The sequence below is a fragment of the Anolis carolinensis genome, unplaced genomic scaffold (genome assembly GCF_035594765.1).
Source record: "Anolis carolinensis isolate JA03-04 unplaced genomic scaffold, rAnoCar3.1.pri scaffold_10, whole genome shotgun sequence".
Lineage (NCBI taxonomy): Eukaryota > Metazoa > Chordata > Lepidosauria > Squamata > Dactyloidae > Anolis > Anolis carolinensis.
The window spans coordinates 17,395,701-17,418,707 of NW_026943821.1; the positions used below are offsets into that span (position 1 = coordinate 17,395,701).

Genomic DNA, 23,007 nt, shown 5'->3' on the forward strand with positions numbered 1-23,007 from the left:
GCTATTACCTACATGCAGAACCAGCAGAGATCCCCACATGGAAGTCATGGATAAAACAGCCAAGAGTTTGCATCTCACCTGAGTCCCGTGAGGATTTCCGGCGATGTGTAGCTGAACCAGACACTGCTTCTGTGTCAGAGTCGGAGGTTTCAAATATGTCATACGAGGGCCTCTGCTTGACACAGCGCCGGGCTGACTTACGCTGCAACAAGGAGTCTTGCTCGGCCGTCTCCGTGGCCCCCAGTATGACCTCCAAGGGGGCTGGGAAGGCCTCTTGAGAGTCCTCCGAATCCCAGGGAACGATGGCCTTCACTACTGTACGGCCTGAAGACAAAGGCAGGGGTGAGCAGGGGGCCTCACAGGCTGCCTTCAACTGGCTGTGCGTACTAACCGGGAGGGACCAGTTCTTCCCATTCATCTCTTGCCCCCATCACATACATCACAAAGCGGATAGCCCATTTTGATGTATGCGCAGAAGATATGTGTCGAGTAGGAAAGGTTCATTTTTAATTGCAACTGCCTTAACCATGGGGCTGCAGTCCAAAAAAGTTGTGTTTTTCCAAGGCTGGGGATTTCAAAAGTTGCAGTCCCTTTTTATTTCTCAAATTCTGCTGCAGACAGAGGGAGCACTACCAGGATTAAGCACAACAGCCAGTGCAGACTGATGCTTTATTGATGCAATGGAATGTTTTCAGGGCTTTTTGGACCAGGATTATAGAAATCCAGGTTCAAAGTATCACTCACTAGGTGACTTTGGGATAGACAGCATTTCTCCCTAAGGGTAATTGCAGGCACAAGAAGAGTAGCAGGTGAAGAAGAACTGGAAAACTACAATTGGCTTTGGAGTTCCTTGAATCAAAGGTAGGGTATAAATGCAATAATAAAATAAAATAATGTAACACACTGCGTAGCAACTGTGCTTAGCTACCTAAGACAAACTCATCATTAGCTCACTTACCTGATCCACTTCTCCTCTTCTACTCCTTGAAATAATGGGCCAGAGCCCCTCACCCCCAGCTCTAGCAATCTGATGCAATTTCCATTTACCTCTGACTTAATAATAGCTCTGTTGGCATCCAAACTGCCTCTCTCAATAGGTTGCCAAATTGCTGCTTGTTTTTGGTTATCCCCTTTAACTACTGCATTTCCAACACAAAAGAATTGAAAGAGGGGGAGGAATGTGAATGTGATGGAATCTTCCCACACACTGGTCAATCTTCCCACACACTGACTTTGGCCAACAGGCAAGATAAGTCCAGACAGGTTATCAGAGCACAACTTTGCTATATTAAAATCCAGAATGGCAGATGCAGCATGAGACTATGAACTCGATAGGAACTCTGAATTAAATTAAACAACTGTCCTAGTTCATTACAGCAAAGTCTCAGCCTTCTGGCACGTTAAAAGATTAGTTGTCTGATTGATCTCTGTACAAAAGCAGGACCTAGTTAATGTTTCAAGAGATTTGTTAGTCTTTAAAACAGTATAATACTTAATTTTCTGAATAAGTTTGCTTTTTAAAAGTAATCACAACAACACCTTTCCTTTAATCATTTCAGAATTTTCTTTGTGCTGGATATATGTCTTGTGAAAAACAAACTATGACTAGTAAAAAGTGACAAAAACAGCAATTGGATAAGGGCTAAGAGCATAACATGGAAGAGTTAACTGTTTGGATTACAGCACCCAGAATCCTTCAATCACCACGGTCATGGGTTTCTACCTGGGAATTTTGGACAACATACCCCAAAAATAACATTTCAAAGTCTTGCTACAGAATAGGACCCAGGGATGTTTTAGTTTCCCTCCCTTCCAATCTGTTCCAGCCCAAGGAGAAAGAAGCCAGGAGCTTTGGCTCAAGGCACAGCTAGGAGAACCATCCCTACCCAGAACAGAGACCACAAAATCCAGCCCATCTTTTGACCTTAGGTGCCCACAGACCCCCCTCCCACACTCAGCCTCCTTCCCCAGGTTGTCTGCTCACATAGTCAGTATCTCTTCAGTCTGGAGGCAAGTTATGCCATTCTCCCCCACACAAAGACCCCAGGCGGGCTCTGCTCAGATGGTGAGGACTTCCCATGCAAGAGCCAACTCCACCCCTTCCTGATTTCTGTCCACTTCCTTTCCACACACCCCTCCCCAAGTTCCAAGGCAGAGGAGAGATCCTATCTCACCTCCCACATGGCCAGGGAGCTACCTGATACTTTATTACATCAGCCAGCAGAGGACAGTCTTTTCTTTCTACACACTGTTACAAAACCACTGCCCTCAGTTGTTTATTAGCACCACTGCAGTATATTCCAGTGTTTACAAGTATTTTTTTCATGTTGTTTGAACTTATGAGCATTTTTTAAAAACTACAGCACCCAGAATCCTCTAGTCAGAACGATCACTGGTCCTGCTAGGTGGGGGATGCCCCAAGCTACAGTCCAAAGAGGTAAACACTGCGAGCTCTGGGTAGAATTACAATTGAGACAGGAAAATCAAGGTGCATGAGGCTTTGCACATTGAAAAAGATTGGGTCCTTGCCCCAAACAGCTCACAATCTAAAAGTCAACATACACAAACAGAAAAGAAAGGGAACTGAGATGAGGATAATGAAAACAATGTGACGATGGCAGGTATGTTTGATCATGGAATTACTTAAAGCAAGGGTGAACAGAAAATAGGTTAAAATCTACTGGTAAATCAATGAAAGTTTTAATTGCTTGCATATAACAACTAAATGTCTTTATTCTTACCCACAAAATCTCCTGGAAGGGGGGGGGTGGAGGAAAGAATGGACGTTGAAAGTTTTTGTGAACCTGTTTTTGGTACTTATTTGAAAATCCATGACCTGGATGTGTGCTACATTCTTTAATGCTTTGTGTATGTCAGTCACCCCAACGTAGTGCCTTCCAGCTGTTTGGGCTACACAAGTCTTACCTTTCCTTAGGGAAGCCACCTGCTCTCTGACTCTGCACCCAACCCTTCCTGTATGGGGATGATAGTATTATCCTACCTCACAAGATTGTTGTTAGGTGTTGACATAAGAAAGTGTATGTGAAGTACTTAAAATATTTGAAAGCAGTATACAAACACTAGATGATGACCACAATATTTTAATAGTCTGATAATTAAAAGTGCTACAAAACAGGATCCTACACAATCTGCTCTCAGAAAGGGAAGGGAGGGGGTCAGAAGGAACACATGACTAAACACAGCAGTAGACAAATTGATTTTGGAGATTTGATCACAGTTTGTTCTCCTCAACAGCATTGATGGCAGTTCAGGTTCCATGCCCCCTGCAGTAGCACAGGAGACACCAAGTATTTTTAAATCCCTCACTTGAGAAAACAATCTATTGGGAATGTGACATTATCTTTGCAGTGCAGGGCCCTCAGATGACTGAACTAATAAGCTTAGAGGAACATCCAAGCCAAAAGGGGTAACTTGAAAATATCTGGGGTGGAAGGCAATATGCTAATTTTGGAAATGCCCTACTGCTATAGCTCCCCACATCTCATTTACACCCAGAAACCATTGTTCAAAGAAGGACAAATAAGGGATAATAGGGCTCCAAAATCCAAGGAAAGACCAGAAGTTATGTGATGCAGCTGCCTTGCTGAAGCAAGGCAGGGCTGGCTCTGGTCAATGTCTCAGATAGGCCACAACCTGGGAAATTGATATAATACACCCTTTCTTTCAAGGAAGAACTTTAAAAAGATCACTCCCTAAGAGAACAGTTGGGCTGAATGCCCATTTGAAAGATAGCCAAGTGTGGAGTAATGAGATTTGAAGAGAACCTAATTAGGGAATGGCTACTCCAATGTTCTTTAGGTAGATGGTACAAACACCAAAACATCCGGGCATCCCCTGGGCAACGTCCTTGCAGACAGCCAATTCTCTTGCATCAGAAGCGACTTGCAATTTCTCAAGTCGCTCCTGACACAAAAAAATCACAGCTGGATCAAAGCCTCGAGAGTGATTTTGGTTGAGGACAATGTTTACTACAGTATGTCTTCTTTCTGGACTTAAATCCCTAGAATCCCTAGCCAGCACAGCTAGAGGAATTATGAATGCCGCCATCCTTGGAGGGCCTGAGATGGATGCATTTGCACAAAAAGGAAGGGTATCTGTAAAGAAACTTCCATAAATCATGAAGCAGGTACACATAGCCTTATGACATTTCTGAAGAAAATAACATTACAGAGTTCCTTAAGGATTCTTCATAATATGCTGGAAGCTGGAATGAGGCAACTAGCTGTGCTCTAAGCAGCACAGAACATGTGTTGGACTGAAATCAAGGACACCTGCTGTTTTATGGGCTGAAAATATTGTGTCATCCAATTGACACAAGATATCTGTGTTCTGCAAGACTACAGTCAAGACAGAAAAATACAATGCTTGGCTGCTAACATAAATATCATGCACTGATTCCTGTGGTTTAAATATATTTTATGTAATAACGTATTTAGAAACGAATCTGGCAGCCATATGAACCATGCAGATGAGTGGATAGATTTTTACATTCCCACTGCCAATTTTTCACTTAGGTTACCATGTTTGGGTTCCCTCTCCTAAAACCAAGATAAAAATATGGCTGCTAGTACTTTGGTGAAATATCTGTAAGCGGTAATAATCTATAGTTCTGGCTCTCAGCATTCTCACAGCTTGGAGAAGCTGTATCAAGATTTCTTGGTGACTTGCTGGAGATCATCATGGGTTGCTAACTGCCAATTGTTTAACAACTGCTTTTGAGAATCCCTGATCTGTATAACTCTGGTTATCACATATATGCATGCTTGTTACGCAGGGGGGAAAGATATAAATGGCTTCGTTTTTTCACCCACCATGTTTGCATCTTTTCAACTGTTGGATCTCACAGAGCATCTCAGTAAAAGAACAAAGCAATCCCACAAGGTTTCCCTCCCATTCTTTTTAGCAGGGATGGAGAATCTTTGGCCACCTAGATATTCTGAATTCCAATAGTTCTTTACCATTGGTCATACTAGGTGAGGCAAACATCTAGAAAGCAAAGATTTCCCCCTCTCCATTGAGTAATTTAGAAGTATTATTGGCAATTGCTTCAGGAAAACATACAAAACAGCAATATTTCCCCTAACACTTGCAAAAGGATTCAGAGGAACCAAACTTGTTTCAGCACATATACCACATCTTCTCATGGGCTGTGCTCTACCCACTGTTAAATGGCAAGTGATTTAGATACCAAATTCTTTACAAAATAAGTGCTATATAACAACGTGTAACCATTTAATATGTAAATTCTCACAATGTGCAAAAGATAACCCACCATTATACAATATTAAGAGAAATCTGTAGTTGTATCAATGGCATTTGTGTGCTACTTTCCCACAAAAAGTTAATGCCCAAAGTGGCTTACAAGAATATAAAAACAAACAAAAACAACAATCAGTAAGACAATGATAATTTATCAAACACACAATTTCAAGAATCTACAATTTAGACAGTGAACACAGCAGCCTCAGACTTATACAAAGTTTTAAATGGCAAACTGCTAAACATTAAAATCCTATCTAAACAAAGTTTTCAGAGCCCACCAAAATGCAGGCAATTTGGGACATTAAGTGCCGAATATAAACCACTGCAGTAAAATGTAGAAATCAGTGCATGCAATCCAAGTTGGATATTCAGTACAGGATTCTGCCCTTCCCACCCTACATGTGTAGGATTGGAGTCAACACAATTACAGGAAAGTATAAACATATCCAACAATGTCCCTACATCAGAAAGTCACATCGTGTCTAATGAAAATCTAACACAAAAAAGAGACCACACATAATCACACACCCAACTCACGGTAGAACATGATTAGTCCACGCATTTATAGCTACTCAACTGTTACCTTTCTTAGACAGCCGCTCCACCCGACGTGCTTCGATCTTGTCGCACTTCCGATACCTGCCAGTAAGCCAGATATATAGTATCAGAGGAAAGAAATTATCTCCAAACCAGCTTGGAAAGGGATTTTGGAGGTTTTACCACAACTCCCAGAATCCCACAATCAATAGCCCTCCTCATCCTGGTTAGGGGATTCTGGGAGTTGGGGTGCAATGAATTTCCAAGCTATGTCCATAAAGAGATTGTTCAGGCCTGATGACTCAGGAAGCAAGAAAAGCAGAAAGGTGAAAAGTTAAGGGGTTGGCCATACAAATAAGAGGCCTATTGATCTTGGTAGTGCCAACCAAGGCTAGCAAGATGATGTAAGAGCCAGCACAGAGTTGCAGTTAAGACGGGTAGACCACCTGATGCTCTCCAGATGATGTTGGACTATAACTCTGATCAACCTGAGATAGCAGGTCATGGATTATGAGGGCCTTAGTCCAATAACTGCAGAGCAATGGGTTGCTTACTCTTAGGCTGGAGGACTGCAGTATAAAGACAGAAGGTGGACACATATTTTGCCACAAGATACTCAAAAGAAGGGTAGGATTTCTGTTATTGTTGTTGTCATCCTCATATTATTAGAATTTTCATTTCTGCATACTTATTAAAGACATAAGGACAGCCATCTGTCTTGGCATGCATCTACAGTTCTGATGAAGAACTTCCTCTATGTGGCACAGCTCCCAGAAGTACAATCCACTACTTTTCCCACCTTAATATTCAAACGACTCATTTTATGTACTCCAGGGCTGCTCATAAATACTGTAACCTGAAGAGATTAAAAAATCAAGCATCCAGGACTAATTGCAACATATACTACCATGAAAATATACTATTGCCCTGCTTGTGGACTTCCTAGAGGCATTTAGTTGGCCGCTATATGAACTGAATTCTAAACCATTATGGCTATGATTATGTTCTTAAAAGTAGATTAGTAGTTAACAGCGAACCTCTTCCTAGACCAAAACTGACTAGGAAGAATTAAGGCGATAGTGTCTCCAACTTGGTAATGTTTGGAGATATATAGTAGCAAAAATGTTTGGGGGGGGGGGGGGCACGGTGACCTTCAACTGCTGCCCACTCCTGACCTAAATAGAAGAGGTACATTTTTCATGCCAATCTTCCCATTCATAAAAGCTATAAATATGCTTTTATAGAAGTAACTACCAATTCTGCATCCTGAAGTGAATTAAATGCTTTTACTGTACAACTGCAGATCCCATAGAGCCCCAGTCTATAATATCTTGACTTCACTCTCCTGTTCATTGAACCTGAATCTCTCGGTTCTAGTTCCTAATGACCATAAAAAGGTAAATCTGCTAAGCAAAATTATAAGGTTGGAACTGGGGATCCCTCAGGTACACTCACACACAGCACTGCTTCTTGGTGTTAGGTCCGCCAAACTTTGGCTTGTCTAGGCAGTTGTTGCACTCCCCACAATCCTGCAGCTTCAGGCAGCCCTTGCACCTCCCACAGCGTGTCATTCGGTTCTTCTTGCCATGGTGGTGGGACACGTGGCGACGCACTGGGGGTGGCACAGTTTTGATGCTGGTCTCTACCTTCACTTGCTTCTGGAGGCCACTCTCGCTCTCAGAGGCTGAGGAGGTTTCTGTGGTAGAGAAAGGCCAGAAAGATAACCCAAAGCCGCAGTCTCTACTCCTGTATGTATCTTTGAATTTCATTGGAATATATTTACATGTAAAACTTTACGTTCCAAGCTGGAGAAAGGTAGGATATAAATAAAAAGAAAAGAACAGCTGTATCAACGACATTTATCTAAGATCCTGCCTTTCTACCAGGATGGGACTCTAGCCCACATTAAATGAATTAGATCACAAATGGGGCCAATTCACCAATTAGGTCAAGAAAAAAAGACCATTTGAATATGTATTTAATTTTAGAGCTGTTACAATGGTAGTTTTTATGTGCAAGAGGCCACATATTTTTGATTGATTAGATATGCAGCTACTGTTGAGAGTGAGGAAAAGCTACTTCGGTTGGAGCAAGCAGTCGCAGCTACTCCTCTTAAATTCATTCCATCAAGAAAAGCTGCTTTGGATCTCTATTAAGAGACATAAAGTGGGATATAAATAAATATAATAATAATAGCAATAAGGATGATGATGTCAGGAGATCAACACAGTTGTGAGAATTATGTGAGCTCAATATGCATTAGATTCCTTTATTATGTATTCAGTTAACATCTTCTTAGTTGAAGGTACATTTCCAACCAATGGCCAGCCATAGGATTTTTGGGTTAAGATGCAAAATTATGAATTAACAAAATGCATCAGATATTCATTAGTGTGTCGATTTTGGGAGGGGGGGAATACCAGAGGAGACCTCCTAAGAGCAGTAAAATATCTGGAAATTTTGAAGTCATGATCAAGACCAGCAATTGCAATAATGTGAAGCAACAGGAAGTCTGCATAATTTCAGCAACATAGATTTTAGAAGTAATGTATTTTAGAAGTAATGTATGTGAAGTAACTATAAGAATATAAGCAACTATAACAATCATTCTAGAGTTAATTCATTTTCTCCCAACCTCCTTGTAATAACTTCATTCTTCTACATATCAACTCTCATCTTTTATGCCATACTGGGAGTGTCACATATTAACACACATGGAGTAACTGGTGAGCTTTCAGCACAAAGGTTATCAAGCCCACCCATGAAAATAGAGGGTGGGTAGGAAGAGGAAGCAGGTCATCCAGTCAGCTCACCGCAGAGCCACTCACCCTCCACTGTGGGTGATACAGTAATCTCCTCCCTCTCCCGCAGTGGCAGGGCACTGAGGCGTGGCACATCCTCTGGCACCATGGCCCGAGACTGTCCCAGGGCCACTGAGGCATGGCGACACACATGCTTAATCCGAGGACCTTGCACTGGGGATTCCTGGCCCTGAAAGAGAAAAGCAATTAAGAGCTGTCATTAGTAAGACAAACAAAGTCTCAAAAACTGGCTTTTAAAACCAAACCCATCACTCATTTTTATTATCACTTAGAACAGGGATGGCGAATGTGTGGACTTCCAGATGCTCTTGGATTCTAGCTTTCATTACTGCTCACTAATGGGTACGCTAGATAGATATGAGTGGAACTGTAATCCAATGGCCTCTGGAAAGCCATGCATTCTCCACTTCCGACTCCTGACTAGTGCTTGGAATTGGGACTACCTTGTAAAGTGGTAGACTCTTTCATAGGAGGACATGAAACAGTTGGATGGCCACCTATCAGAAAGGAATTTAGCTATATATTTCTAAATAGCAGTGGACTGGATTAGTTGGTTCTTTCACCCTATGATTAGGATTCCCAGAATTCCCTAAGCAAAATTCAGGAATATAAGGAGTTGTAGTCCAAGAAAACTACGGCCACAACCTTGTTCCCGAACTAGTATTTGCCTGGCAGACAGCGAAGAAGAAAACTGTGATGTGAGAGCTTTCTTGCAGCATAGGCAGACCAAGCTAATATAGTTTTGTATACAAATTTCACATGCCTCAACATTCAGTTCATTCACTTAAATGCCACCTTTGAATACAGGAACAAATACATCTGCAAGTTACCTGATTTCTGGCATCTTTCCTGTCTTCTTTTTCTTCTTCTTCTTCTTCTTCTGCTTTCACTTCAGAAGTCACAGTTTTCTCAGCTGGGACCTTTGGTATCTCAAAGGCACCAGCCCTGACACTTTGGCATCCCTATAAGGAAGACAGATATGTCATATTGGCATTTCTGATCCAAGAGACCTGTCTATGAAGGGAAAATCTAACATATAAAGATGGAAGAATTTCCACAAGTGGTGAGTTCTCTGCTGAATGCAGGCAAGGCCACAACAATATTTACAATTCACAAATCTAGAATCTAGATATCAAGAGGATAAAAGGGGATTGGGGGGGGGGAGGTAGCATGACTTACAGTTCACTTCTGATTTAGAATCTACTAAATTATCCCTAGCCCAGCATTCGGGCTTTGGTAGATATGGATAAAAACTTGAAAGCTATTAATGGCAGACACCAGCAAATAAGAATTTGATTGGAGCTTGTAGCAATCATTTCCACTCTCAGCATAGCTATTAAATTCCCTGTGAACAAATTTTGCCAAGAAAGCCCCATGATAAGGGGTCTTAACATTGCCATAAGTCTGAAATGACCTGAAGACATTCAACAACTCTATTATCTGCAGCAAAAATAACTGGAAGATTATTTGGAACAATCCAAATATTATAATCTCTTCATCTATGAAATGGCAGTCTTGTATAGATAATAGGGCAAAATCTTACCCCTTGATGAACAGTGTATCATAGGGCTACCAAGGGCATTGGTATAAAAGAAACACACCCTAGCTCAAAGAAAGCAAAATACTCATTACCTCCAAAGACTACCTGCATTTTCCTCCACATGTCAGTTCTGCAATTGTATCCAAAATCTCACCATTACAATTCTCAGGGTTTCTTACCGGTATGAATTTGAACTGCTTCTGCTGGTCAATCTTGTAGAGCTGCACCTTGGCACGAGTGAGAAGACTGTAAACTTTATCCATGCTCGACAGCTGTGTTATAATGGGCTTGGGTGCATCAGATGATTTCTGCTCCTTCTGGATCAAGCTGGCTGGCTCCACTTTATTCTCTGGCTTATCTGACGTCCGCTCTTGCTCTACCTGGATGGGTGGAGGCAAAACCCTTCGGATGGCCACCTTGTGGACAACGCCAGGAGAATTAACATCCTCCATAGTGATAAGCTCTTTGCCTTCAGTCTTTGGTGGACTAGAAACTTCCGTGAACAGGGGCAAGGCAAGATGGTTCACTCTAGCCAACAGTTTCTTGCCACTACGTGTCACTACAGGCTCATAAGGGAGCGTGGGAGACTCATGTTGTGGTGTTGGGGGGTCCCTCCTGACTTCAGGAGAAGCAGGCACCGATTCAGAATCCTCAGGAGACACTGTCAGCGATTCATAGATTTTGAGGTGCGCCTCACTAGGAGTGAACTGTGGTGCCCGTAGCAGAGGGCTTCGCTTGGCTGGGGGAGAGGGTAATGGCGCTGGAGTACTGGGCAAAGGAGATGAATCTTCACAAGGAAGTTGAAAGAGTGTCTTGCCCACGTCCTTAGGAGATGAAGTGGGGCTCAGTGAGGTCCATCGGAATGTGGGCTCCCGAAGGATGGAACGACGCTTCTCAGGCAGGGCAGGAGCAGCAGGAGAAGTGATTTGGGGCACACTTGGGGAAGGAGGGGAAGAAAGGACCCTACTGATTTCTTCATCAGGAGAAACAGGTTCGGGATGAGCAACCCTAGGGGAAACCCCTTGCAAAGGCAACTGAGAGCTCTCCTGCTTGTCTAGACAAATCCCATCTGTCACAGGACTTTCTGTAGGCTTGGGTGTTTTCTGGGGGATCTCATCCATAAAGCGACGTGGGGTCCGAATAAGGCGTGACGAACGGGCGCTCACCACAGGCATTATGAACTGGCGAATATTCTTGAGAAAATTGGTCTTGTGAGTCGATGCCTCCTCCTGGCAAGCATTTCCAGACTGCTGAACAGCTCCCAACCCTTCCTCCTTAGCCTTTGTTGGCAGCTGCTGAATAGCCATACGCTGGGCTCGCTGGGTTGGAGTGAGGGGCGGCCGGCCACGGCCCCGTTTCAAGCACTGTGCCCGCGTAGAATGGGCAATGCTTGAAGACCCCTCCTCAGAAAGGCCTTCAGTCCCATCATGCTCTGGACAAGGCTCCTGTGACTCTCCTTTCCAGGACACCTCATCGAGCAAAGCAGGAACATCTGCTCCTTGTGCTGGAGTCTGCTGTTCTACCTCAAAGGCTACTGGCTCCAAGGAAACTTCTGGTGGCTGTTCTGGTTCTTGGGTTATCGCTTCTGGCTGTGGCTCTGGTTTTGGGACAACACATTCAGGCTGTGGCTCTGGATCTGGAGCAAGAACTTCTTGAGGCTGTGTCTGTGATGCTGAAGACTCCTCTTTTTGTTCTGGCTCTGGGGCAGAGGCCTCTGACTCTGACAACGGTGTTTCAGATTCTGAGACAGATTGAGAGGGAAGGGGTGACATTTTCTTCCTGGGTACAACACTCCATTTCCTCTTGCGACCCCTCCTATGGCCAGGTGTCTTTAGCCGGACATGTGTCACCACCAATTGGCCAGATTTATGCCGCCTAGCCTTTGAGAAGAACTTCAGGATGAGCGGTGGTTTCTTCAAATCTTCAGGAGGCTGAGAGGATGGGCTGTCTACTTGGCATGGTGAAGATGATTGAGGGCTTATGCTGGGTTCTGGAATGGAAGATGGTGCTTTAGTGCTTTCACAAGGAGATTCAGCTTCTGTAACAAGTCTTTTTCTGGAGGAGCCTGGTGGTCGGCCTCGTGGCCTGGGTGACACAATTGAGTTGATGGTTTTCTCTATTTGTGATGAAAGGGTAGGAGAAATTGTGGATTTTATGGAATCGTCGGGCTCTGGGCCTTGTTTAGTCTGTTTAGGAAGCTTCCTACCAACTTTAGGGCCAGAAATTGGTGGTCGACCTATCCTTGCTGGAGATCTCTTGCTCTTCTGGAGCAGCTCTGCCAAGGCTTTTACCATTCGTTCCCGCTGGGATTCCACAGCCTTCTGCTTGACAAGCCTTTTTGGAGGAGTGTCTTCAGTAGCTGCTCTCTTTTTTCTCTCTTTTTTACGCACTGGCAGAGCTGTACCTGCAGAAAGTGAAAGACACTTTAGAATGACAAAGATGACTCCATCACAGAGTCAAAAGCTAATGTTTCAGCTAGCTGTAGTTTCTATAAAAGACCAATGTATAAAGCTTCAGCACAACATACTTGGAAATGCTATTCCATGCAGCTGAAGATTGCTCAATGGTTTTATGTATACATTCAAAATTTGTTTTAAATTTAAAGCAGTAGCCAATGAAGACATATCAATTAAATCCAGGTGACCACACATGCTGTCCTCTGCTAGCTTTATATGTACACAAACTTTCAGAAATTATATTTATCTGCTACCTAAACAGTTCCATCTTAGCTAGTTTTATAAAAACTGTTTCTTTTAAAGACTTCTACCCACATGCTTTTTTCTTCTTCCTTTCCCATGCCTCTTTTATGTCAAACATTTTCAATCTTAAGCCTAAAAACTCAGACAATATTGTGTCCTTTGCAAATCTGTTTTGAGAACCATTTTCAGATCAAGTGTGGTAAACCCATTAACATTACTATATAAAAAAGTGGCACCACCATGGCTATAGAATACTCGAGGAGCATTGTGCTTCCTTTTTGACTGATTTAAACAGAACATTTTACAGGATTTAAATGCATTTAGCTTTACTGTTCTTTTTTGTTCAGTCACATTTTGGTTGCTCTGTTTAAATTATAAGTGCTTTCCCCCCCTAACATGTAGTTTAATATTGTATGTGTTTCATTCTTTGAACTATTATATATTTTAAAGTTTATTATACATATTCTTTATGATCATTGTTAATGTATTGTTTTCTTAGGACCAGCCAAATCTCTTTTAACAAAAAGCATCAGTGTGATCTTTCAATGTGACTGCTTTCTTATTAATGACAAAAGCCAGTATGATAGCTCAACATGTTAATGCAATATGTTGCTTGATTTCATTGGGTCATGAGGGTACTATGGTATTTTATTTACCCCAAGTTAATTTTTTTGTCCAAAACGATTTTTATGTGTTATATTTCAATATACCCATTGCTGGGCCTACAGCTTTTATTGATACTTCATAGAAGCAGAAAGTTGGAAGAGGACCATCTAGTCCAACCATCTAGTCCAACCCCCTGCCATGCAGGAACAGCGCAGTCAAAGTACCCCGGATGGATGGCCATTCAGACTCTGTTTAAAAGCCTCTAAAGAAGAAGCTTTCGCCACACTCCAAGTCAGTGAATTCTACTGTTGAACAGCTCTTATGGTCAGGAAGTTCTTCCTAATGTTCAGGTGGAATTTCCTTTCCTGTAATTTGAACCTATTACTTCAGATTTTCTTTAAGAAACAATTAAGCCTGAAATAACACCTGAAATAACACTGTTACCTCTTTTAGATCTCAATGCAGCCCGTCGTGAGCTCTGAGTGACTTCATCCTCCAAATGGAAGCCCAGGAACTCTTCCTGTTGGGCAAAAGGAAAGGAGACAATGTCACAATCAAAAGAAGACACCACACTCATTTCAGGCAACACATTCTCCTCAGAAGCAGATCACAGATGTGGCCATGATTAAAGTGCTTTTCTTCAAAACTACTGAACCAAAGACAGCTGTGGAATGGCCCTCACATAATCTTCAGAAATATGAGAGAAATACATCAACTCAAGCCTCTTAATCAATGTGCTTATAAAGAACCACATTGTTTAAGTCTGACTCCCAATGCTGGATGAATTCAGTATGAAAAAACTGGTCCATCCATCACGTTTCGTACTGAGATAGAACTGAATATTATATATATGTATGTATATATGTATGTATATTCAGATATATATACACATGCACACAACTTTAATGTGATTCCTTTACCATTTGTATTAGGTTAAGAGAAATGAGGAGTCTGTGTTCATGCTACAGAGATCACTTATGCTTACAAGAGAAACTGCTGATTTTATAGCTAGCTTCAGTCACAATGAAGGGATCTGCTCTTCTGTGTATTATCTGTAAATTAGAGGGGGTGTTCTAAAAGCAACCTCAGCTGTTGTTCCTAGCTCACAACTCCTTTGTCATCAGAAAGCACATAAGTCCCCTGCATTTCACACACTGTGACCGATTCTTATTGCCACACTCAAGGTTTTCTTTCTACATTAATTTGCTAACCCAAGGACTCTTGTATAATGCAGACGATTGCTGGGTGCGTTTATATATTGCTCCATTTATGCAAAGTACCTGCTGAGCTGCGTGGCTGCCCTAAATCACCTTGCCCCAATTTGGAGTCTTCCATATACATTGGATGGTAGCCACTACCTGTCCCATCAATAGGCAAAGATGACAAGAGTTGTAGATCAAAACATCTAAAGGGGCTCATGATATGGTAGGCTATCCTAAGAGCTGTTTACTACAAATATGCAATAGATCTTCCGTTGTCAGCATCGTTTGCTGCACTGCAACTCCCATCATTCCCAACACTTTGGCTTTGGTCATGCTAGATAAGGAAAGCAGTAGCCCAACACATGGAGAAGATATCAAATTGAGGAAGGCTGTTTAAACAGACCAAGTACACACCTTAAATATCCCCCCTTTAAACAGGAGTGATCTCTGAAACTGCACTTTTCATGTGACAGCCAGTTGTGGGCAGAAAGAGATCACTTGATCACCTTCCTTCCTCCTGAGGAATTCAACCAAGGTTTGTTTTTTTTCAAACACTGTTCAAAAATCTAGTAGCCCAATAAATACTGGAGCCTAGAAACCCTATGGGGTCCCACAGTCAATGTACCTCTCTATGCCAGCATACAACACACACAGCTATTGCGGTCAAGCAAGAGATGAAGGCAGGTCTTCCATTTAATTACCCCAGTGACCTGACTTTCACTAAGCCCTATGTCATGTGCCCTGAGGTCCCTCGGAGACCTTGCCCTTCTTTACATCTTGCTTCCTTCTAGAGATCACAAGGAAAGCTAAGCTGGTTTGGCTATCTAGATGTCCTACCTTTATCACACAACATCAACCTAAAATAAAATAATCCAACAGATGGCTGAGCAGCTATCATGTACTGAAAAGAGAGCAGCAGGATTCTCCAGTAACATGGTTGAGGCCCAATAAAGAGCTGTGAGGTGAGGATACTGATGTACAAAAATCCTCCAGACTGAATCACAATACCCACACTAAATAATTAGATTAATAAAGCTGCAAAACATAGTACTATTAAATATGCCCTATCTTTTAACACAGCTAGGTAACCTCTCTTATGAACCGCAAGAACAAGAGAACCTGGAATCAATGGTTTTTATGGCAGATGGAGGCTACTCGATCTCACATATCCCTTCCAAATAATTCCAGTAGAAGACTCTCTACACAGGACTAGATCAAGCATCCATATAGCTTCAATAAACCAGATTTGTTGTTGTTCAATCACTCAGTCTTTCCGACTATTCGTGACCTCACGGACCAGATAGGGAAGCTCAATCTGCATCTGGATATTAGCAGGATATAAGGATCAACGTTGCTCACACATTGGAGAAGAAAAAAAAGAAAGAATAGCCCTCGATATGAAGTCAAACTTACAAGTTTTAAGCATTACATTTTAACCCATAACTTTCTTGATATTTGCCTTTAGAAGAAGATATCATTCCCGGCCAAAGTAACAGCTTTCCATTGTATTCTACCCACTTAGTGAAAATCCAATTAGATCTCTCACATGACATCTTTGTCTGCTACTGACTTGCTCTTTTGCATGCTTTCACAAAAGTTTCCACTGCTATGTTTTCCCCTTGACTTGCCTCCCCCTCAATTCCTATTTTACTAAATAAAGAATTGCAAGTTCAAAAGGTATGGTCTGTGCAAAACAGATTGCTTGGAACCAGATTACCATGAAAGATTGTCTTATATCATGATTAGTCTTCATAATATTTCCTAGCTTCTATAACTTTTCAGAGAGTCAAAATCCAACATGGAGTTATTGTTATCCTAGGCTGACCATTAACCATCCCCAAAGAAAGGAAGGAGGAAAGCAATTTGCAAATGCCTACCGTTGTGTAGTCTGCAAAACAAAGATAAAAATTAATTTGTATCTGGACTGAAACACTTCAAGCTGCAGGTGCAAGCTCACATGACAGAACCATTCCCAACAGGAAAATATTCCCTCCAGGCAGAAAACTAACATATTACTGGAAGGCATAGCTTGACTCTTCTCACAAAACCATAATTGTCTATGTGGAGATTACATCAACCTCCCATTGCACCTGAGGAGGAATGGCCTTGACATGGCCTTGCACCCTGGGAAAGTTACCCACATCTGCATCAGCTGCAGGAATACGATATCTGAAAATCAGTTGAAGTATTTGACTTTCGGAGCCCCAGTGGCGAAGTGTGTTAAAGCACTGAGCTGCTGAACTTGCAGACCGAAAGGTCCCTGGTTCAAATCCCGGGAGCGGAGTGAGTGCCCGCTGTTGCTCCAGCTTCTGCCAACCTAGCAGTTCGAAAACATACCAATGTGAGTAGATCAATAGGTACCACTCCGGTGGGAAGATAAGGGCGCTCCATGCAGTCATGCGAGCCACATGACCTTGGAGGTGTCTACGGACAACGCCGGATCTTCGGCTTAGAAATTGAGATGAGCACCAACCCCCAGAGTCAGACATAACTGGACTTAACGTCAGGGGAAACCTTTACCTTTTATTTGACTTTCATATATGTTAACATCTCAAGTCTACTGCATTGGACTCAACATTTCTCAAATCACAGGCCCTTAACATTTTGAAATTTTAGTTTGTGCCTATTCTTCTCCATCATGTCAATATAATTTGATCTAATCCTTGCAACAGATCACTTACAGACATGCATGCAGAAGGGCATTGTTATACTGATTTAGAGTAGAACTTATACTGAAACACATTGTACCAAACCCTTGAAAATACCAGAAAGAACAACCACTGTTTTCTTTTGCTATGACATAAAACCATAGGCTACAAACTCTTTTATTCCATAAGAGCTTTAGTTTTCACAATGCCTGAAATGGAGAAAATCCATCAACCCACTTGGACAAGCAGCAACAGAAAGGAATGTAGGTACAGTCGCAGCAGCATTATAAGAGATCACCCAGAAGAAAAGAATCATATATTGCTAATGTACCTACACACAGCCCCACGTTTTCAGTGAAAATACAGGTAGGCAATGTTTGTCACCCATACCCTGCTGCTAAAGGATAGCAGCCTTTTCAAAACCCACTAAAAACTGACAACCAGTCTTCTGTAACTGGTGACAAAAATAGTTAGGCCTACAGGAAACAAGTCTTCCAAAGCGGAAACTGAAATCCTTTTGCAGAAAACCTAGATCAGAAATATAGTTAACTCCTATTCAAAAGGGAAGAAACAACACTTCATGTAATGGCCATGCTTTTGAAATAAATAATGACAATTTGCTGTGAAGCTGCTTCTCGTTTAATTTCAATATATCTGCTAAATGTTCATATCCCATTCATGAGGATTTCAGAAGTGTAACCTGAACTCACATGCGAAGCAGTTGAGACAGAAATACGAATATTAAAAACAAATTAGTCATAAAGAGCGGCTATCTTAACATTGTGAGCCCTTACACTCCCAACCAATCTCAGTCATCTCTTGTAATATATTCCCTCAGGACTCAAGCACTGACCTTTTCCACCTTAAAAAACATTTTTAAGAAAAATGAAAAAGCCAACCCTTTCTCCCAGCACAAGCCTTTGGACAGAGTTACTATCCCCAACTACAGCACCTCATCCCTGAATAGGGAGCAACAATTTTGCTCAAGTCTTTCTGACAATAAAACTATTTGCCCAAATTTCAGCAAAATGGAATTGCAGGAAGAATATGGACACAGTTTTGTAGAAAAAGGCTTGTTTCTCCCAAGTATTTGATGCTGCATATAAACAAGATTTTAATATGTAACCTGGGATAGAGAAAAAGATGATGCAGCAGGTGACTGAACAGTGCCAGAAGATCAGCTTTCAAGAGCCAAGGCAGGAACAAAAGCACCATATGTCTGACCACCCCACACCTCCCACCTCAGTCAGAGTCTGGTCTCACCTGCCCAAAACATCTAAAAACACCCAGAAGCCTAGCAGCTGCCCACAGTCAACAGGGGAGCTCACAGCTCCTCCCAAGGAAGGTAGCATCAGTTCTCCATGGCTACTGCTTGTACCTAAAGGAGTTGCATGTACAAGGCAGTGTCAGGAACAGTCTACACCAGAGCTTTCCAAACTGTGTGCCATGACACGTTCAGTGTGTTGGCTGCAGTGCATAGATGTGCTGCACAACCATAACATGAAACCTCCAAGTCTATGCAAAATAAGTAATAAATCATATATTTTAAAAAATATAAATGAAAGGTTTCAATGAGATGCAGTGTCCCAAGCATTTTTAGGACAATTTATTATGTGCTCTGTGTCTCTTCTAAATGATTGATTTAACCTCCTGTTAGCTAGTAAAAGTGAATTACCATGTTGCGAAATGATGCATGTCGAAAAATGTATCATCAATACGACACGTTTGGAAAGCTCCAGTCTATACAAAGGAGAAGTGGGTCTGACAATACTCATAGCAGGGGAGTCCACTGATTCTCTATCAACAGCTCTCAGGGAACCCATGACACTCAAGGAGGGCTACACATCCCAGATGGCAACCTCATATCCCCCACTGAGTCCCCAGAGGAGCAATGGGTTAAACCCTTGTGCTGGCAGGACTGCTGACCAAAAGGTCGGCAGTTCAAATCCAGGCGACGGGAGGGGGGTGAGCTCCTGTCTGTCAGCTCCAGCCTCCCATGCAGGCACATGACAGAAGCCTCCCACAAGATGGTAAAACATCTGGGCGTCCCCTGGGCAGCGTCCTTGCAGATGGCCAATTCTTTCACACAGAAGCAACTTGCAGTTTCTCAAGTCACTCTTGACACAGAAAAAAAATCGCCCCGCTTTGGCTGGATTTCTTGGGATCACCGTGCTAGTAAAGGTATTTTCTTTGGTGTAGCACACGGCGATCCCAAGACTCAGTGTGCAAAGGACAGTTTGTCAGAACATTACCAGGTTCCTGGCGAAAGCAACACACTCTCCCAAAGCCCAGTTCCTTCTTTTTAAAAAATAGTTTTTATTGCATTTTTTCAATTTACAAACAAACAAGTAAGAGAGTCTAAGGGGGAGCATAAAAGAGAGGGGAATTAGGGAAGGATAGGTAGGGTGGAAAGGGAGGAAGGGGGAGGGGAGTAGGATTTGGTTATCCAAATATGAGTTGGGGGGGGGGGGTTGGATATGGGATGGTGAGTTGGGGAGGGTTGAGGGGTGGAGGTCATTAACAGACTCGCAGGGAAGGCATCCCTAACCAAAGAAGGGAAGCCCAGTTCGTTCTTAAGCCACATGTGTTGAACTGAAGGCCTTAGGGCGAATCTGGCCTGCCATGTCATTTTACGTGGCCCTTCAGACGCTGAACTACAATTCCCCTCTTCCTCATCTTTTGACCATCATGACTAGAACTGATGGGAATTGTGATATAGCAACGTCTGTTGTTCCCTTTAGACAGGAGAGTAGGGTTTGGAGTTAGATAAATGGCTTATGCGTATCGTGTCTGGATGTTAACACCTCTTTCAAACTTCCCTGACATCTAAGCCACAAGTACATTTTAACTGCAATTTCCATTATCTCCACTCAATAGAAATAATAATAATAATAATAATAATAATAATAATAATATTGTTTAAAGATGGAACTGCAAAGACTCCAGCACAAACCAGTAAAGATGGTCCCAGTGGTGATTAGCACACTGAGTGAAGTGCCTAAAGGCCTTGGCCAGCACTTAAAAACAATTGGTGCTGACAAAATTACCATCTGTCAGCTGCAAAAGGCCACCCTACTCGGATCTGTGCACATTATTCACCAATACATCACATAGTCTTAGTTACTTGGGAAGTGTCCGACGTGTGATCTGTGTCATGTTCGCCCCAACAGCTCAATAGACATCTTGAGCAATAATCAATCTATTTACCCCTAAGGAACTGGGAATGCTTCTGTTCGATATTTAATGTTTTGTTTTATGTCTGATATAACAGGTTGCGTTTTTATTTAAAATTTAGCTATTTACTAATCTTGTTGTGTATCAAATAATAATAATATAATAAAAAGCAAGGGGAGTTGTCATAGAATCATAACGGTTGGAAGAGCCATCCAGTCCAAACCCATTCCGCCAAGAAGCAGGAAAATAGCATTCAGAGCACCCCTGACAGATGGCCATCTAGCCTTTGCTTAAAAGCCTCCAAAGAAGGAGCCTCTCTCACACTCCGGGGCGGAGAGTTCCTCTGCTGAACAGCTCTGACATTGAGGAACTTCTTCCTAATGTTCAGATGGAATCTCCTTTCTTTTGCAAGCTTGCTTCCCCTCACATATTTATACATGGCTATCATGTCTCCTCTCAGTCTTCTCTTTTGCAGGCTAAACATGCCCAGTTCTTTAAGCTCCTCAGAGGGCTTGTTCTCCAGACCCTTGATCATTTTAATCGCCCTCCTCTGGACACATTCCAGCTTGTCAACATCTCCCTTAAATTGTGGTGCCAAGAAATGGACACAGTGTGGTTCCAGGTGTGGTCTGATCAATGTAGAATAAAGGGGTAGCATGACTTCCCTGGATCTAGACCAAGCATGGACAAACTTGAGCCCTCCGGGTGTTTTGGACTTCAACTCCCACAATTAATGCAAAGTGCCTGCTGGGCTGTTAGGAATTGAGGGAGTTGAAGTCCAAAACACCCGGAGGGCCCAAGTTAGCTCATGCCTGATTTAGACATTATACACTTAACGCTATTTAGACACTTTAGGTTTAATTTGATATTAGGTTTTAATGATGTATTCATATGTGGAGTCCTGTTGGGATTTTATGCTAATATTTATCTGTTTTTTGAAGGCACTGAATGTATGCCGTTGTTTGTTGGAATCCGCCCTGAGTCCCTTTGGGGAAAAAGGGCAGAATAGAAATAAAGTTTTATATTATTATTAATATTATTATTATAGTACAGTAGAGTCTCACTTATCCAACATTCTGGATTATCCAACGCATTTTTGTAGTCAATGTTTTCAATACATCATGCTATTCTGGTGCTAAATTCGTAAATACAGTAATTACTACATAGCATTACTGCTTATTGAACAACTTTTTCTGTCAAATTTGTTGTATAACATGGTGTTTTGGTGCTTAATTTGTAAAATCATAACCTAATTTGATGTTTAATTGGCTTTTCCTTAATCCCTCCTTATTATCCAACATATTCGCTTATCCAACGTTCTGCCGGCCCATTTATGTTGGATAAGTGAGACTCTACTGTATTATTATTATTCTCCTATTTATGCAGGCCAAAATCCCATTGGCTTTTTTGCCGCCGCATGACATTGTTGGCTCATGTTTAACTTGTTGTCCACAAGGATTCCAAGATCGTGTTCACATGCCAGTCTGTATCTTTGCATTTCATTTTTTCTGCCTAAGTGGGGTACCTTGCATTTGTCCCTGTTGAACTTCATTTTGTTAGTTTCGGCCAATCACCTTTCTAATCTGTTAAGGTCGTTTGGAATGCTGCCCCTGTCTTCTGCACTATTATCTATTCCTCCCGATTAGGTGTTAAATGCAAACTTAACAATCATGACTTCTAACCCTTGTTTTATTGTTTTGCTTTTATATTGTTGTGTCCGGGCTTGGCCCCGTGTGAGCCGCCCCGAGTCCCTTCGGGGAGATGGGGCAGGGTATAAGAATAAAATTATTATTATATTATTATTCATATTGTTGTTTAATAACACCTGGGTGGGGGGACTAAAAAGCACTGACTGCTTTGTACAAAAATGAGCGTTGGCTTTGTGTAGGCATGGCTTCTCCGTCCATGGCTTGAAGGGCCCTTTGAAGGCGGCTGTGGCCCTGGATGACACTGTGATGACACCTTGTCTGAGGCGAAAGGCGCCCGAAAGAGCTCCTGCCTGGGCGCCAAGGCCTGCCGCGCCTCCCTCAGGCTCTGCGGCCCAGGGAAGGGGGACTCACCGGCTCGTCCTCGCTGCTGCTGCTCCCGCTCCCGCCGCCGACGCTCCCCAAGAGGCGCTGGAGCCGTCTCCACCCGCGGCTGAGGCCCAGCAGGCTGCCCAGGGTGGTGTCTCCCGCCACCGTCGCCGCCACAGCCGCGGCCCGCTCGCCCTCCCCGGCCGCCGCCCACAGCAGCAGCCGCGGCGCCAGCAGAGAGACCCGCGCGCGGCTCCCGGCCCCGGCGCCTCGCCCGCGGCACCCGCCAGGCCTGCCCGGGAAGCGGCCCCGCGGCACCGAGGCCCAGGAGGAGCCCCCGCTGCCTCCTCCTCCTCCCGCCGCCGCCGCCATCTTTAATCTCCGAGCCGAGTCTCTTTTAGGGGCCGGGCCGCCACAATAACAACCCTCCGCCAGAGCTTGGGCAGCTTCGCGCGGGGCAGCCTGGGAAAGCGAGTCCCTC

At 42.9% G+C, this 23,007-nt stretch overlaps 2 protein-coding genes across 3 annotated transcripts in view; both read right to left on the bottom strand.

Annotated features, from left to right (window-relative positions):
* The window catches only part of kmt2b (lysine methyltransferase 2B), a 33,757-nt gene extending 21,637 nt beyond the window's left edge, over positions 1-12,120 (bottom strand). Inside the window, exons 1-6 of one of the 2 annotated variants that reach the window (XM_062962664.1) lie at positions 10,362-12,120; positions 9,473-9,604; positions 8,649-8,811; positions 7,276-7,516; positions 5,867-5,922; positions 79-324 (exon numbers count right to left, since the gene is read on the bottom strand). In XM_062962664.1, coding sequence (XP_062818734.1) covers positions 79-324; positions 5,867-5,922; positions 7,276-7,516; positions 8,649-8,811; positions 9,473-9,604; positions 10,362-11,954 — 2,431 coding nt within the window. In that variant the 5' untranslated portion in view covers positions 11,955-12,120. Of the gene's footprint in view, positions 1-78; positions 325-5,866; positions 5,923-7,275; positions 7,517-8,633; positions 8,812-9,472; positions 9,605-10,361 lie in introns of both variants that reach the window. The other variant, XM_062962663.1, reaches the window with a different exon arrangement.
* Positions 11,998-23,004, bottom strand: LOC134293801 (histone-lysine N-methyltransferase 2B-like). The gene is made up of 4 exons (XM_062962527.1): positions 22,572-23,004; positions 13,932-14,007; positions 12,044-12,586; positions 11,998-12,011 (listed from the first exon to the last, which is right to left on the bottom strand). Exons 1-4 carry the CDS (start codon positions 22,896-22,898, stop codon positions 11,998-12,000), a joined length of 960 nt encoding a protein of 319 aa, XP_062818597.1. The 5' UTR covers positions 22,899-23,004.
* Between the last annotated feature and the right edge of the window lie 3 nt (positions 23,005-23,007).

Bases quoted from the DNA above. Each gene is read 5' to 3' on its own strand.
- LOC134293801 (XM_062962527.1), bottom strand. From the start codon at position 22,898: ATGGCGGCGGCGGCGGGAGGAGGAGGAGGCAGCGGGGGCTCCTCCTGG. The intron at 14,008-22,571 runs GTGAGTCCCCCT...TTTGCCCAACAG, and splicing joins GCAGCAGCGAGGACGAGCCG to GAAGAGTTCCTGGGCTTCCA. The intron at 12,587-13,931 runs GTAACAGTGTTA...CACTTTCTGCAG, and splicing joins TGCATTGAGATCTAAAAGAG to GTACAGCTCTGCCAGTGCGT.